Below are 15303 nucleotides of genomic sequence, written 5' to 3' on the forward strand. Positions count from 1 at the left end.
TCTAGCAGGTTGCATCCATGTAATGAGAGCAGACAGCTTAGATGTCTAAGTTTTCTAGCCTGAAATATACACGTCCTAAATTGTACCCTTATTTTAATTTATTTATAATTTTTTTTTAATAGTAGATAACCCGCAGTTATAAATACTTGGTTTAAAAAATATTTAGTGATCAAAAGTGTTAAATTAAAATTTAATTTGGTTTTTAAACCGAAATCACGTTATTTTAAATTGAAAGCACAATTAAAAATTAAAATCGCAACTAAAAATTGAAACCGCATCAACAATATTTGGTATAATTTTGATACTTAATTTAAAAACCGAATAATTTTGATTATGGTTAGATTTTCGGTCGAAACCGAACCATGCCAGCTAGTCATTTGTCACGACTAACTAGAGCGCAGAGCCTCAGACGATAATGACGTATAAAATAAAAATCATAAAACGTCAACCCAATTTTACATATGAAAAATTTTGAAGTGTCAACTTTTACTTCAGCAAATTATTACATGAAAACTTGTATATTTTCTTTCACAATAATGTGATTTCTTAGGAAAAATACAATTTAAAGCTGAAATGATTCATATTCTTTGTAGATATCACATCTCGTGAATGTATAAGGATAAATACGATTTAAAGCTAATATGAATCATATTCTTTTGTATATTTCATTGATTATGATTTATGAATTTGTGATACATGTATATTCAAAAAAATAGCTTATATAAATTGAACTGTCAAAACAAATACTGTAGACAGTACATAAGCAACCAAATAAACCAAAGGATGTAGATTTAGGAACCAATGGCCATTACTCAAATATAGTAGCATACATAACTCGTAATCTTCTGTAATTTTTTTGGTAGTTATACAAATCCACAATCAAAAAAATGTTACTAATGAAATTTGGAAAAATAAATCATTATAGAAGATCGTGCAATGACAACTTAAATTCCACAAACACAGCCAAACCTATTGCAAGCTTTAGGCCTCTACCTCAGACCCCCTCACGCCCAACTATGCTGATCTATCTTTATAGCCTGTGTAACCTCCACATCTCCTTTTGACAAAAAACTTGATTATTCTTTGCATCTGTAAATTTCCCTCAACATATTTGCTGTTGTAATAATCAATACAATTAGTATTTAGTGGCAACGAGAATGTAATCTAGTAATCAATTTCATGTGTCCGTCATAAGACAGAAAATAAAAAAGACATACATGAATGCTTGCTCATTGCTCACCTTAATAGAGGCACATAATAAAATCCTGATTAAAGGAACTGACAAGGATTTGAATTTTATTTTTAAAAACACAGATATAATGGGGAAATGAAATACTACTATCACTGCTATTAAGCAAAACTTCCTCCGTTTCATTGAAAAGTAGAGACAAATACATACAGCAGACGTCCAACACCATAATACGAGACTGAAACTCAGAATGGGTGGATTGATGGAATGGCAGACATCAAGACTAAAAAAATCCCTATATACATCAGAAAAGAATACCTGTGTTACTGCACAGAAATTTCAGAAGAAACTCGAAGCGTCGAGTCTACCCCGCCGCTTACCACACAATCACCTTTCCACCAGTCAGCACATAACACCTAAATCAACAAATAGCTTAATATAATAGAAAAGGACAGTGCAAAAGGTTTATTTTAAAAGGAATGAGAAACCATGCTGTGAGAGTACCTTATCCTCGTGTGAATCAATGACAGCCAGCGGCCACTGCAATAAAAGACAGGTAAAAAAATTAAGTAAACAGTATAGATGCATGGGAATGCCAAGTCATCCAAGAACAAAAAAATGAATTACCGCGGTTCTTAGATCCCACAACATTAACTTCCCGTCATAGGAAGCAGAAAGCAAATGAAACCACGACTTGTCATGCCACTTACAAGTAGATATCCAAGAAGAGTGTGATGAGAACTGAAAGACGGGAGCAAGGGTTCCTACAAAAACGAAAATTTTTAGTACAGCTTATTGGTGCTTACAATCAGAGCTCAGAAGCACTTTGGCATTCTAAACCCATTCGACCCCATGTGTGTGTGTCTACCATACTTGTCAAGGTGTAAAGACGAACAGAGACGATACCGAACCGCCTGGACGCCTAGGCGCCCGCCGTCCATTAGGCGAGTTAGGCGTTGTACTATATATAGGCATATATATTAGATAATGCAAATACATTCTAATTGGCTTTAATAATAATTACAATAATGTTAAGATAAGTTTATTGATTGAAACAAATAGATTTTATTAACTTTTATTTGTTTAAATTTGAGACTTTTATTATCAGTACAGTATAATGATTTAATACTCATTGTGCAACTTTATAAATTTAACCACCTGAAGATCAAAGTAGGCAAAGTAAAATCACCTTTAAAAAAATATATTTCACATATTTACATATAGTTGACCGCCTAACTCGCCTAGGCGTCACCTAGGTACCGCATAACTCTCCTAGGTGCCGCCTAATTTGCCTAAACTATTAAAATCAAGACGGTTGGGACACCTTTTCATTTTTGACCGCCTTTTCGCGTAAGAGACGTCTTAACAACTATGGTGTCTATGTCTGTTTGTCTGAGCTTGTGTGTGTGCGAGTGTGTGTGTGTGTGTGCGAGTGTGTGTGTGTGCGAGAGAGAGAGTGAGAGAGAGAGAGAGAGAGAGAGAGAGAGAGGGAGAGAGAGAGAGAGAGGGAGAGAGAGAGAGAGGGAGAGAGGGAGAGACCTGGTTTACGGGGATCCCATATCCTAAGGATGGGATCAGAGCCACCAGCAGCAATGAGGGCAGAACCTTCACCTCCAACATCAATGCTGTTAATGACCTTTCCACAGAACTACAAAAGGAAAAAATTCCACTGTGAGGTGATTATCAAAACATTTATCACATGCTTTTACAAAAAAGTGCATTGCCCTTACTCCCCCCCCCCCTCGGAAAAACTGGTGTCGGATACATTATTGCCCTAACTGTGTATAGGTATAGATTGTTCTGTGGAGGAACTTTAAAAGGAAATCAGTCAAAAGATCATATATAGAATCCCAATGTGACTGCTATTAGCACTATATCCCGCAAACAAGCACGCGCCTCTAAACATATGTGGTTGAACATTTCCTTCAAATAAGCAGAGAGGTTTTCTAATTATCTAGCGACAGATTCTTGAAAATAGACTGCACACCGTTATCAATTTGCAAATTTAGAAATACCGAATAAAAAATCCATAAACGTAGATGATTGAGTGGGGAACGGAAAAGCATGAAGAGAAGCAGATAAGCATATAAATGCTGAGGTTTCAAAAAAACATATAAATGCTGAGGTTCTCACAGCAGGCTGATGAAAACAGTACAAAATAGTAAGATTAACGGGTGATAGAAAGGAGGAAGAGGAACAATTTTACATTATATGCAAACGAAGAGCAAATGAAGAATTCATTTTTTCCACAATTTCAACACAATAATTTAAGGACAAGTTACAACACGATAATCTTGATCATACGGATAATAGTCCTACCACAGCAGTAAATTAGGTTTTAGATAAACCAATTCAAATTTTAGGACAATTCTACTCACCACGTTTAACGTATCTTTTCCTGCTTCAACATCCCATCTTCTAATAGAATGATCCCAAGATGCAGAATATATTGTACCATATTCTGGCCAAACAACTGAAGACACACATTGTGTATGTCCCACAAATGTAGAAACAGCTTCCCCCTGTTTGCCACAGAGATAGAAGATGAGCATGCAAAGTCTTATTTAAAATGGAACATTGAATATCTTTATATTATATTATAAAATTTGAAGTTAAATTTGGGTTAAGATGTTACAATATAATCAGATATGCATATTGATTAACACTAATTAGAGAAAAAATCATGTATGATACCTCTGAATGAGATTCCTCGTTTTCACCACCCGTTTTCCTCTTCTTAATTGAAATTGAATCACCTCCGGATTCAGAGGCCTTTGTTTGCCATAGCTTAATTCTACAGTCCCATGAACCAGAACACAGCTGAACAAATATGATAAAAAGCAGGCAAATTAAGAGAGTTACCAAGACATTCATGATTTTAAATATGAAATACAGAGAGAGATCATGCAAGACCATGTCTCCGGACGCTTGTCCTGCGATGGATTGAACAGAGGCATTATGTCCGCGCAATGATCTAAATGATCTAATATTCACAGGATGATTCAGAGTATCTTCTGCATCAAACTATTGATAAAAATGTCACTATTATTGCAGTCTCAGTATGTAGAATGTAGCCCTGCTTTAGGGATATTAAAATAATTTACCTTCCACAGCCTTATGGTCTTATCTTTTGAAGCAGTGGCTACATGCATATCTTTACTACTTTCAATACCTAACAATAAACATGTAAATCAACAATGAACAGATCTGTACACTTCGATAAATATATCAGCGATTTCTTGATAACAAGAGTAGTGAGCATTTATCGTTACCTTTAGGATTGACAATACTAACTGAGGTAATTGCATCGGTGTGCCCCTCTAAAATATGTGTGCATTTACCAGCAGCTTTCCATACCCTAAACATGTACATAAAACCAAAAAGAATCATATAGAGTAAGTTACATTCACACACGGGAATAAAAACCAGTAAAAAAATGAGAAAAAAAGAGGTTTACCTTCCCAAGCCATCATAGCATCCCGTCAAAATAAACCTACAAGTTAAAACAAAATATTCAAGGTAATTACTTAATGTTACTAAACGGGTTCAAGTATTTAGTGTAATGCCCAGGAATATTTAAAATGTAATGTGCACAGAAACAACTCCAAACGATAAACTTACCCAGGATTTGAACCATCAACTGCACTGACCCAATCATCATGCAAGGAAGGCTCGTCTTCTTTTCGGGGGATCACAGCTTTAATGTATTCAATCTCTAACACTTTCTCCTGTATAGTAGCACAAGTACTAGTTGAGAATCGATAACATAAAGCATACTAATTAGTAATTACAAGTGAAGCAAGATATAATTTCGAAATTTAGCTTATAAATTAATAACAAAAGGTCATTTTAATCACTTGAATTGGTATTACTATCCTCTTATTGTAGTATAACGCAATAGCAACTATAAAACAAGAAAACGGTAAAAAGTGGAGTAAAGAAACCGTACAGCAGTGATACCCTTGGCAAGCAGAAATTGTCCAAGAGACATACGGACCAACTCGCCTTGAATCAAAAAATCAAAAGCCTCATGTTTCCAGTCAGCAGCCACCTCTTCTGCTTATGCACAAATCAAATTACATTACATATACTTGAACCAATAAAGAATTAAGAGAGAGAGAGAGAGAGAGTTGAAAGTACCAGGAGCATAGGATTGAAGAAGAGTGTTGACGAGAGTGGAGAGGCCCATACGAGTGAGATTAGAAGGAATAGCAATAGTAGTATTGGGAGCTTTGAGAGGAGCTTTCAATTTAGTTATAAATCGAACTTGAACTTGTCTTGACATTTCTTCTTCTTCGATATCCATGGCAGCCATTGCTTCAATCCTCCCCTCTCACAGATATATGTGTTTATGTGTGCGCGGAACGTTAAATGGAGGGGGATGAGGTGCTGCTAGGGTTTAACGCACACTTTTGGGGGTTTTGTTTTGTTTTGCAACACTTTTAGGAAAACCAAAAACTTTTTTTCACCAAGTTTATTTACAAATTCAAAATTTTAATTTTGTCACATTGTATTTTATATTTTATATTTTATATTTATTAATAATTTTTAAATTAAAATAATACATATTATATTATTTAATACAAATAAAAGGAATATTAAACTTGAGGTTAAAAGTTCAATTATCAAGATAACGTATATAATCTAATATTTGATTTTAAACTTAAAATCATAGTTTAGTTAGATCTGATTTTATCTGGTAAAAGAATAAATTAAAATCAGGTATAACCATATAGTATATAATATATTCGATAGTTACGAGATAACTTTAGCTATACATATTATCATTGCTTTAGGCCTGCTAAAATTGCTATAATGAAAGCTATCAATAATAAAATTGTTCGAGATTCGTTATCACAAAACAAGGTAATGGGTATGAGATTTGATGAATGCATCTCAGTTAGCAAACAAGTAATTCAACTGAGTTCACAATAAATATCTGCGAGAGATCGATACGCCGCCTCTTCATAATCATAAAACAATATATTATTTCTTGCACTTCCAAGTGACTAAAGAATCATCAATCAGAACATAGTGGCATTGAGGGATGAGCATCGGTCGGTTTGAGCGGTTTGGAGGGTCCAAACCGAACTAAATCGAAATTAGCTGTTTTCCTAAAATCCAATCCGAAACCAAACCGTTATATAAAAAAATCAAACCAAACCAATCCGTTTATAACGATTCGGTTCGGTTTGGTTTCGATTTAAACCGTTTTTCCTATAAAATAAAGTTAGAAAATAAATTAAACTTGAAATTATAAATAAGAATCGAAATTTTGTACCATATTATAGAATTATATTTTCTATTATAATCATATACAAAAAGAATATATATATATATAATGACTTTGAAAAATAAAAAAAGGTAAGAAGACGTACGAAAAAGATGCGACCAATTCTTATGCTTTTATTGAATAAAAATAAAAATAGTGAAAATATAACACATACATGAATATTTATATCTTAGAATAAAATATATTATGATTAGTTATTTTATATGTTTTAGTTTATAGATATGTTGTACATAATAATTTTATTATTAATTGCACTTTACTAATATATTTAAATATTTGGTTCGGTTCGGTTATATCGGTCGGTTTGGAGGTAAAAACCGAAACCAAACCGAAAAAATTCGTTTTTTAAAATATCAATCCGTAACCGAACCAAACCGTTAGTAAACCGTAAAATTCGGTTTGGTCGGTTTCGGTCGGTTTGGGTAATTTATGCTCAGCCCTAGTGTCATGTTAGAGAGAACATGGTATTTCGACAACTAGCTCAGTGTACTGATGTAATAGATAAGGGCTAATAGGTTGAAATATAATCGAAGTGATCTAAAATTTGTAATTGAGTTACTAAATTCAAAAAACTTGTATTTATATAACTCAAGAAATTAAAACTTGCATTTGAGTTTCTTAACCACTTTGAGGTACTTAACCAATTACAAATTCAAAATATAATGAAGGAATAAGCCACAACAATAAATCTTGTCCAAATGTGCCTCTGAGGTACTTAACCACTTTGAGAGCAGCATGCCAATGGGTATCTCGAGGAGAATTCATGAATTGAGCATGTACATGTACATGGTAATACAAATTAGGACGTATGATTATTAAGCAGATAATATGGCTAACAAGACGTCTGTAAGGTGTAACATCATACAGAAAAAATATAGTATCATCTTTTAACATTACATGATGTTGTTCCATAGGTATACAAGTAGGCTTCGTATCAAACAAACCTGTATTTAAGTATATCCACTATGTTGATTAATAGTAGCTTGTCCAGATATATGGGCAACTAGCCAATCTGCATCACAATAAGATGTAACAAACAAGGATGGAACAGACGACAATAATAAATGATGTCCACATGTGCCCTTGAGGTACTTAACCACCTAGAAAACAACATGTCAATGGGCCTCTCGAGGAGAATTCAAGAATTTAGCCAGTACATATGTAGGGTAAGACAAATTAGGATTTGTGATTATTAAGTAGATAAGATGCCCCTTTGTATGGAACACGGTCTCAACTGTCTTCCAGAGGGAACACAATCTCAACTTCGACTCAGCTACGTCTTCCATCCGCAAGACGGAACAAACCGCCTTCCAGTGGGGGGCACAAGTTCAACTACGTCTTCCATCTGCAAGACGGGATAAACTGCCTTCTAGTGGGGGGTATAAGGTCAACTACGTCTTCCATCTGCAACACGAAACAAACCGCCTTCCAGTGGGGGCACAAGCTCCAATACATCTCCCATCTGTAAGACGGAACAAACCTCCTTCCATTATGGGGCACAAACTCAACCACAACTTCCAACTGAAAGAAGATTTCAAATACCTTTCACAGGGGGCGCCATCTTAACTTCGACTCAACTGCAACCCTCATATGGAAGGCGGTTTACCATCTTAACTTCGACTCAACTACACCCCTCTTATGGAAGACGGTTCCAACCGCCTACCACCGGGGGGGGGAACCATCTCAACTTCGACTCAACTGCACCCGGAAGACGGCTCTAACCGCCTTCCACGAGGGGGAAACATCTCAACTTCGACTTAACTGCACCCATAATATGGAAGACGGTTCCAACCTTCTTCCACAAGAGGGGCAACATCTCAACTTCGACTCAACTTCTTCAAACCCATACAACCTCTAAATGACAGACGTCCAAGACGAATAATGACATCACAACTTCCACACTTACTCCCCCGTATAACTAAAGTTACATAAGGGAGTGGGGGAAAATGAGATCCCCGACCCTGCTAGCCAAGCCCAAGCATAACATCAAGCCCAATAAAAGGGCCCAAATTAACTCATTGGCCGACTCTGGTTCCTGACAAAACCGGATATCAACCGATAAATTGAACATACACTTTACATTGGTGACTGACACTCGGGTGGGGCTCCTGACACACCTTCACTTGTCACCCCGCTGCCAACTTTAGCTGGTGTGACAGCTCCTGCATATTCCCCCACATGCATGTATAAATACCCAACGAAGCAATAGGAAAAAGGGTTCACAACTTTCGTACACTAGTAAGCTCTACCTTCTCTCTAGATTTTTCTCTCTAGACTTTGGCCGGAATATTTATTCTTACACCAGAAGTGTCCTCGGAGATTCAATCTCCAATGGACATTCCATTTCAGGTACCACAACGCCCGAGCCCGGCCCAATCCCGAGGGAAGAAGAGCCCACGGAGATCTAGAGGTTTATCACTATCGTTCTCTCAATTCAAGTTAAAATAAAATATGATTAAATTTAGAGTTAATTGCATGTTGCAACCCCCACCTATCATTTAAAAACAAAATTGTATACTTACTTTGCAAAATACAGTTTGTAACCCTTAACTTTCGATATCAAATACAAAATGCATCCGTTTGACATTTTTCGTAAAAAAATATTTGTATTTTCTAGAGTAAAATTGGAATTAAGCATATCATTTAAATAATAATAATTTAATTTTTTTAATTAAAATAAAAGTTAGATTTCAAATTATAAAACTAATATTAATGTCAATTGTTTTATATTTTATGCAATATAATTTTTAAAAATTTGAATAAAATATTTTAGAAATTTTATGATTAACTATGATTAGATATTTATATAAATATGTATTTTACTTGATAATTGTTTTTTAGCGTTATGATTAATTTAGAGCATTAATAATAGATAATAGCTATGAATTTTTTACATGTAAAAAATGAATTAATGTAAATATTTTATTTGATTTGAAATTTTAGTTATCAATATAAACATCCTAATTTCAATTTTTTCCCCAAAAATATAAATATTTTAACTAAAAATTGGGAAGGGATGCATGTTGTATTTGATATTAAAAGCTAGGGGTTGCAAACTATTTTTTTTAAGTATGTATGCTGTTTTGATTTTGAATGAAAGGTAGAGGTTACAAACTGCAATTAACTCTTAAATTTATATTATAAACTATTCCTAAAATACTAAACTATAAAATTCAGCTTAATAATCAAACAAAAGATAAAGTATCTAGGCCTTTAACTTCATCTTGAGTTTAACAAACATCCATCGTCATTTCAGTTCGATATTTTGATCGTTAGTCTAGGGCACATCAATAATCACGGGGACTTTCCGAATCTCAAGTGATTCTAACTCATAAGATTAACTCTCATAATTCTATGCAGAATTTAAATCCACGAGTAGCATCAACACATTGCTTAAATTTGACTACTTGAGGTAATTATGTATATTCCTATCCTAAACACAAATTAACACGTATGTTAATATCAAGTTATATTGATTGGTTCTAAACTTAAGTTGTCTCTTCAAAAAATGAGCCAAATTAAGAAATCAATCTAAAAGTTAATTATTCTTTGAGAAGTATTCACACAAATTAATTTAATCAACCATAATGAACATAAAACAGAGAATCAAAAAGAATACTTATATAACAACTCAATAATTCATTAAAGCCTTAAGTAACATAAAAAATAAATTCCAATTTTATACAAAATAACCTAAAATGTAGAAATACACTAATAATAAATATCTACTTATCAAATATCCACACACTTAAGATTTTGCACGTCCCCGGGAAAATAAAGAAAATTAAACTACATCCTAATTTATTTTCACCAATTTCATGGGTGACATGATTGCATTGAGCATACGCAACAAGCTTTAAACCCCTAGGCAGCCCTAGTAGGACAAGTTTTATCTCGTGAGGGTCTATAGTGCATGTACCCACAAAATCCAGCTAGATCTTGTAAATTTAAAAGATGATAATAGAAAAAAACTAAGTTTGTTCTACCAAGTAATTGTTGAACGCTAAGGTAACTCAACATAAACAAGATCACAAATGTTAGTTTAACTCAATTATCAAGGTGTAAATGCAGTGTCTTGGTGTCAAATATGCAAGCATCCACATAATCTATCTAAAGAATATGCATAAGTACTCTAAAGTCCATGTCAAGTGAAAAATAAACTTGGTAATCGTGTTAAGCCTACAAGAGTACACTATTAAGAAAAATTGGGATTTTTATAAGTATGACAAACAATACCTCACATTTCACTCAAAAATAAATTACGCTCAAGAATAGCTGTAATGTATCACCCAAACCATTAAATGCATACGCACGCTTGACACTTGGCATCGATCCAACTTGTTAGGAACTGTTTCGGGATTTATCAAGGCGTCAGAAATTGATAGAGGAATCAGGATATGATCATTTGTTAGGATATGGTTATCCGTTGAAAGCTTCATTATTATCCGTTGACAATCTATTCAGTTATCCGTTGATATCTACATATGAATATCCGTCAAAGCTATAACATATATCCGTTGATCAGGTTACCCGTTGAGAATGACTTGGATGACAAGTCTGAACTGTGAGATAAATCAGAAGGTGCTGATTTATAGGATCGTAGTTGATTTATGTATAGAAAGTGGTAGAATTATACTATAATATATCTTGTGATTGATAGTGATTGATTGTAGTTGTGTAGTACATAAACACAGAATAGGGTAACACTTTAGGTGCGGTGTGGAACTCGAGTATTCGCATAACCTAGCAGCTCTTAAGAATATTGTTCTTGAGAGAGTTTTGTAACAGTTTATTAAAGATCAATATAAACTGTTATTTGATTCATCTGTTCTTACTTTACTTTCATAATACATCAATTTTTTTAGTAATTGTATACAACCCCCTTAAAAAATTACTTTACTGGGCAACAAGTGGTATCAGAGCGGTCAAATTAATTGTTAATTTGCAAAGGTCAAGATGTCTGGAAGTAAGTATAAAAGCCTGAAAATTCTCATCCTGAAGAAAGTTGATTACTCTATATGAAGAGTAAATATGTTAATGTTCCTGAAAGCTATTGATGATACATATGTTGATATCATCAAAACAGGACCTCCGTACCCTATGAAAATTGTGGCTATGACCCCAGATGCTCCTGAACACTATGTCAGGAAAGAAAGATAAAAGTGGTCATTACCTGAAAAGGCTTCAATGCTGAAGGATGCAAAAGTCAGTAATATTCAGCATAATAGTTTGGACAATGTGATGTCAAATAGAGTGATTGCTTGCAAGACTGCAAAAGAGATATGGGATGCCTTGGAGACACAGTGTCAAGGTACAATGGCAATCAAGCTGGAATAGAATAGTTGTTCTTGTGTAAAAATATGAGCAATTTGATGCCAAGTCTGATAAGTCAAATACTGACATCTATGATAGATTTTTGACACTGTTGAATGATCTATCATTGGTTGGAAAAGAATATGAAAGAGAAGACTCAAACACAAAGTTTTTGAGAGCTTTTTCAGAAGATTGGGATACTCAAGCCTTAATAATCAGGCATCAATATGATCTTGATTCACTGACTCTGGATGAAGTATATGGGATGCTGAAAACTCATGGCTTGGAGATCCATCCAAGGAAGAATAGAAAGGGTCAGAGGATGAAGGATGTGGCTCTTAATGTTGAGACTCATAAAGGAAAGGAAAAGATGAGTGACAGGTCAAGAAGAAGGAACATTGTTAGGTAATGAATTACACACAGAGGGGGGTGAATGTGTTTTTATATTTTTGTGCTTTTCTTGAACTGTTTTTGGTTGAACAAAGTAAATCAAATCATGTGGTGAAATGTGTTAATATAGAAATTAAACATGCAATAATAAAGAACATAGATCTTTCAAAACTCACTTAATTTTATATTAAAATTAAGAATGTTTTGCTACAAAATTTCTAGGCTCTTTGTTGATAAAGAGCTTAGCTTCTATCTTGAGAGAATATAAGAATTTTGATCTGAATTGTTACTTCTAACTAAAGGACCAATATTAACTTTATAATTTATTTAACTGCTGGTTTACACAATGTACAATAGGATATGCTATTAACTTTAGTAAACTGTCACTTGTCATTTCCATTTTAAGAAAAGTGTATCTTCTATTTCTGGCTTAGCAAATCTTAGCATCATGTGTTTACTTTGATCTTCCTTTGTCAGTTGATCTTCACCCTTGATCTTGCATACTTTTCAAGCTGCTTTTTGTATACTTGTCAATCCAGCTGGTTGGATTATTTGTTGATTGTAAATCTTGGATATTGAACTGATCTACAATTTTGTACTTTGAGATTTTACCTCGAGATCTCCATTTTGGTCTATAGAGAACTTGGCATCTCGATAAGTATATTGGCTTATCGAGATCTCTACTACTCCATAGTTAATTTGACTTGTAGAGGTCTCTGAGTTCTCTATAAGAGAATTTGGCTTGTCGAGATCTCTAGTCTTCATTTCTTCATTTTAACTTATCGATATCTCTGAGTTCTCTAGTGGTTTATTGACTTGTTGATAACTCAAAGTTCTCTAGTCAAATTTGACTTGTCGATAACTCAGAGCTCTCTAGTGAATTTTGGCTTATCGATATCTCTGAGTTCTCTAGTGGAATTTGACTTATCGATAACTCAGAGTTCTCTAATGAATGTTGACTTGTCGATAACTCTGAGTTCTCTAGTGAAGAAATGACTTTTTGATATCTCCAATCTTCATGTCTTCAATTTGGCTTGTCGATATCTCTGTGAGTTCTCTATAAGCTTTTCCGACTTCTCGATAAGTCATTTTGAGTTCTCGAGTGACTTCTCTATAACACTAAATATGTGACTTGTAGAGATCTTTGACTTATAATATTTTTATCCAAACAGATTTATTCAACTCCAAACTTCTTCATAATTCTTCTCAGGCATGATCTTCTTCCAAATAGAATCCTTAGGCTTGATACTGTTTAAACAAAAAGACTCCAGTTTGCTCATTTACATTTTTACAGACTTTAAATATTACAAGTACAAATGCAAACTAAGATTACAATACAACTTACTTAGGGTTGTCAATTTGACTTAGTCTTGTTTAAAGTACAAGTATGTCTTGCACAACAATCTCCCTCAATTTGTGAGAAGATTGCTTAAAACAAATTCATGCATGTTAACAAGACTAACCCCAAGTTAAAAAAATGGAAAATGAAATCAATACATAAAGCTTGATAGAATTACAACTTTTATACATTAGGAGATTTACAAAGTTTAATGGTTAGAAGTATCAGGTAAAGACAATTTTCGTATCTGCTTCTTCCCTAAGAACATCCTTCAAGTGATCAAGAATTTCCAGTTCTTCTATAATAGGTGTTCCACTTAGAGCTTCTACAAGTTTTTGTCTTTCAACCTTTGGATAACCACTGTCTAGTAAATCGATTCTAAATCTTGAGAATCCACCAGCTTTGATGTTTAGAAATTTCCCATCCTTAGAGATTCTACTCATTCCTTTGGCCTTAAGCTCTTCTAATCTTTTTATGCACATCTCTATTTCTTCAACATACTTCCTCCTTATTTCTTCAGATTTAGCCTCATTTCTTTTTATTGTTTCCTCCCTTGTAATCAACCATTCAACTAGAACTGATCTCCATGCCCTTGTAGCAGTATCCTTGTCCTTTAGCAAACTTATCATTCTCTTAATTTTTATGGGAGAAAGAGAATCCACTAAATCACAGCCAAGGAAGTTGAAGGACCCATCTTCATAATAAATTCTAACTTCCCTTTGAGATACAACCCAGACTCTAACTATTTCTTCAGCTAAATGTTGGAAATAATCTTTATCTGAGATGCACCAATTTAAAGGTAGAAAGTCAGATTGCTTGAAACAGTTCCAGATGGCCCTTTCAGTGACTTCTTCTTTCTTTGTAAGCTTGGCTTTCTTAGGCTTTCTCCCAACAGATTTGAGATTGACCTTTAGTGAAGGCTTGGCTAAAGGTAAGGTTGTGATTTTCTTGAGACTTGTCTGGCTTGTGGTGATTGGAATTTTTAGGAAAGAGTTAGCTGTTTGTTTGAATAGAAATTTAGGCTTTGAGGTTTGAGGTGGTTTTATATTTGAGATAGTTGATGTTGTAGGTTGAGCTAAGATTTGAGCTAGTTGTGTTTGGATTTTTAGGGTTTGCTGTGGTTCTGAACCATCATGTCTTCTCTTACTCCTTCTCCCACTTGCTCTCTTCTTTTCATCATTTTTCTTATCATCCTCCTTCTTCTTCTCTCCACCCTTGCTGCCAGATGGCTTAGTGGATTGACTTGGATTTAAGCCAGAAGGATTTTGATCATCTTTCTTCTGCTCATCATCATCCAAATTATCCTTGTTGATTTGAGATTTAGGCAAGTTAGCTTAAGCATCACTCAGATATCTTTTCAACAGCTTTATCATCTCCTCATCTTCAAAAGTCTTGTTCCTTTTTGTTTTCAAATCAGTCTCTAGAGTCATGATAAGCTTCTTGTTGGCCATGATACACTGCTTAGGAATTTGAAAGTGTTTGAAGTGTTTGGTGGTAGGACATATGTATGCCACTCCATTGTTAGGCTGTAGATAAACTTCTGGGAAAGAAGCCACTTGTGCATTCTTCAATTCTGTTAGCAAGAGAGTGTCTTCATGAATTACCACTCTGACTTTGTTTATTAGAATGTCTAACTCAGATGCCCTCCTAGAGATAAGACAGTTGATGGACACCTGCATACACCTGTCTACCCCTGAGTCATTTATGTTGACCACTATCCTTCTTTCCTTGAAGTTGTCTTTTGTCACCAAGATCACCCTTATTGAGTTTATTGTCCTA

At 34.3% G+C, this 15303-nt stretch overlaps 1 protein-coding gene across 1 annotated transcript; it reads right to left on the reverse strand.

The window, feature by feature from the left end:
* Positions 1 to 760: 760 nt before the first annotated feature.
* On the reverse strand, positions 761 to 5612 carry LOC141718504 (ribosome biogenesis protein WDR12 homolog). The gene is made up of 14 exons (XM_074520887.1): positions 5330 to 5612; positions 5139 to 5245; positions 4811 to 4917; positions 4647 to 4682; positions 4462 to 4547; positions 4294 to 4361; positions 4103 to 4213; positions 3884 to 4009; positions 3568 to 3711; positions 2729 to 2837; positions 1817 to 1953; positions 1694 to 1729; positions 1508 to 1605; positions 761 to 1114 (listed from the first exon to the last, which is right to left on the reverse strand). The coding sequence occupies exons 1-13, from the start codon at positions 5502 to 5504 to the stop codon at positions 1513 to 1515; spliced, it is 1335 nt and encodes a 444-aa protein (XP_074376988.1). The 5' UTR covers positions 5505 to 5612; the 3' UTR covers positions 761 to 1114; positions 1508 to 1512.
* Positions 5613 to 15303: the final 9691 nt, after the last annotated feature.

The sequence above is a fragment of the Apium graveolens genome, chromosome 4, assembly GCF_009905375.1.
Source record: "Apium graveolens cultivar Ventura chromosome 4, ASM990537v1, whole genome shotgun sequence".
Classification (NCBI taxonomy): Eukaryota; Viridiplantae; Streptophyta; class Magnoliopsida; order Apiales; family Apiaceae; genus Apium; species Apium graveolens.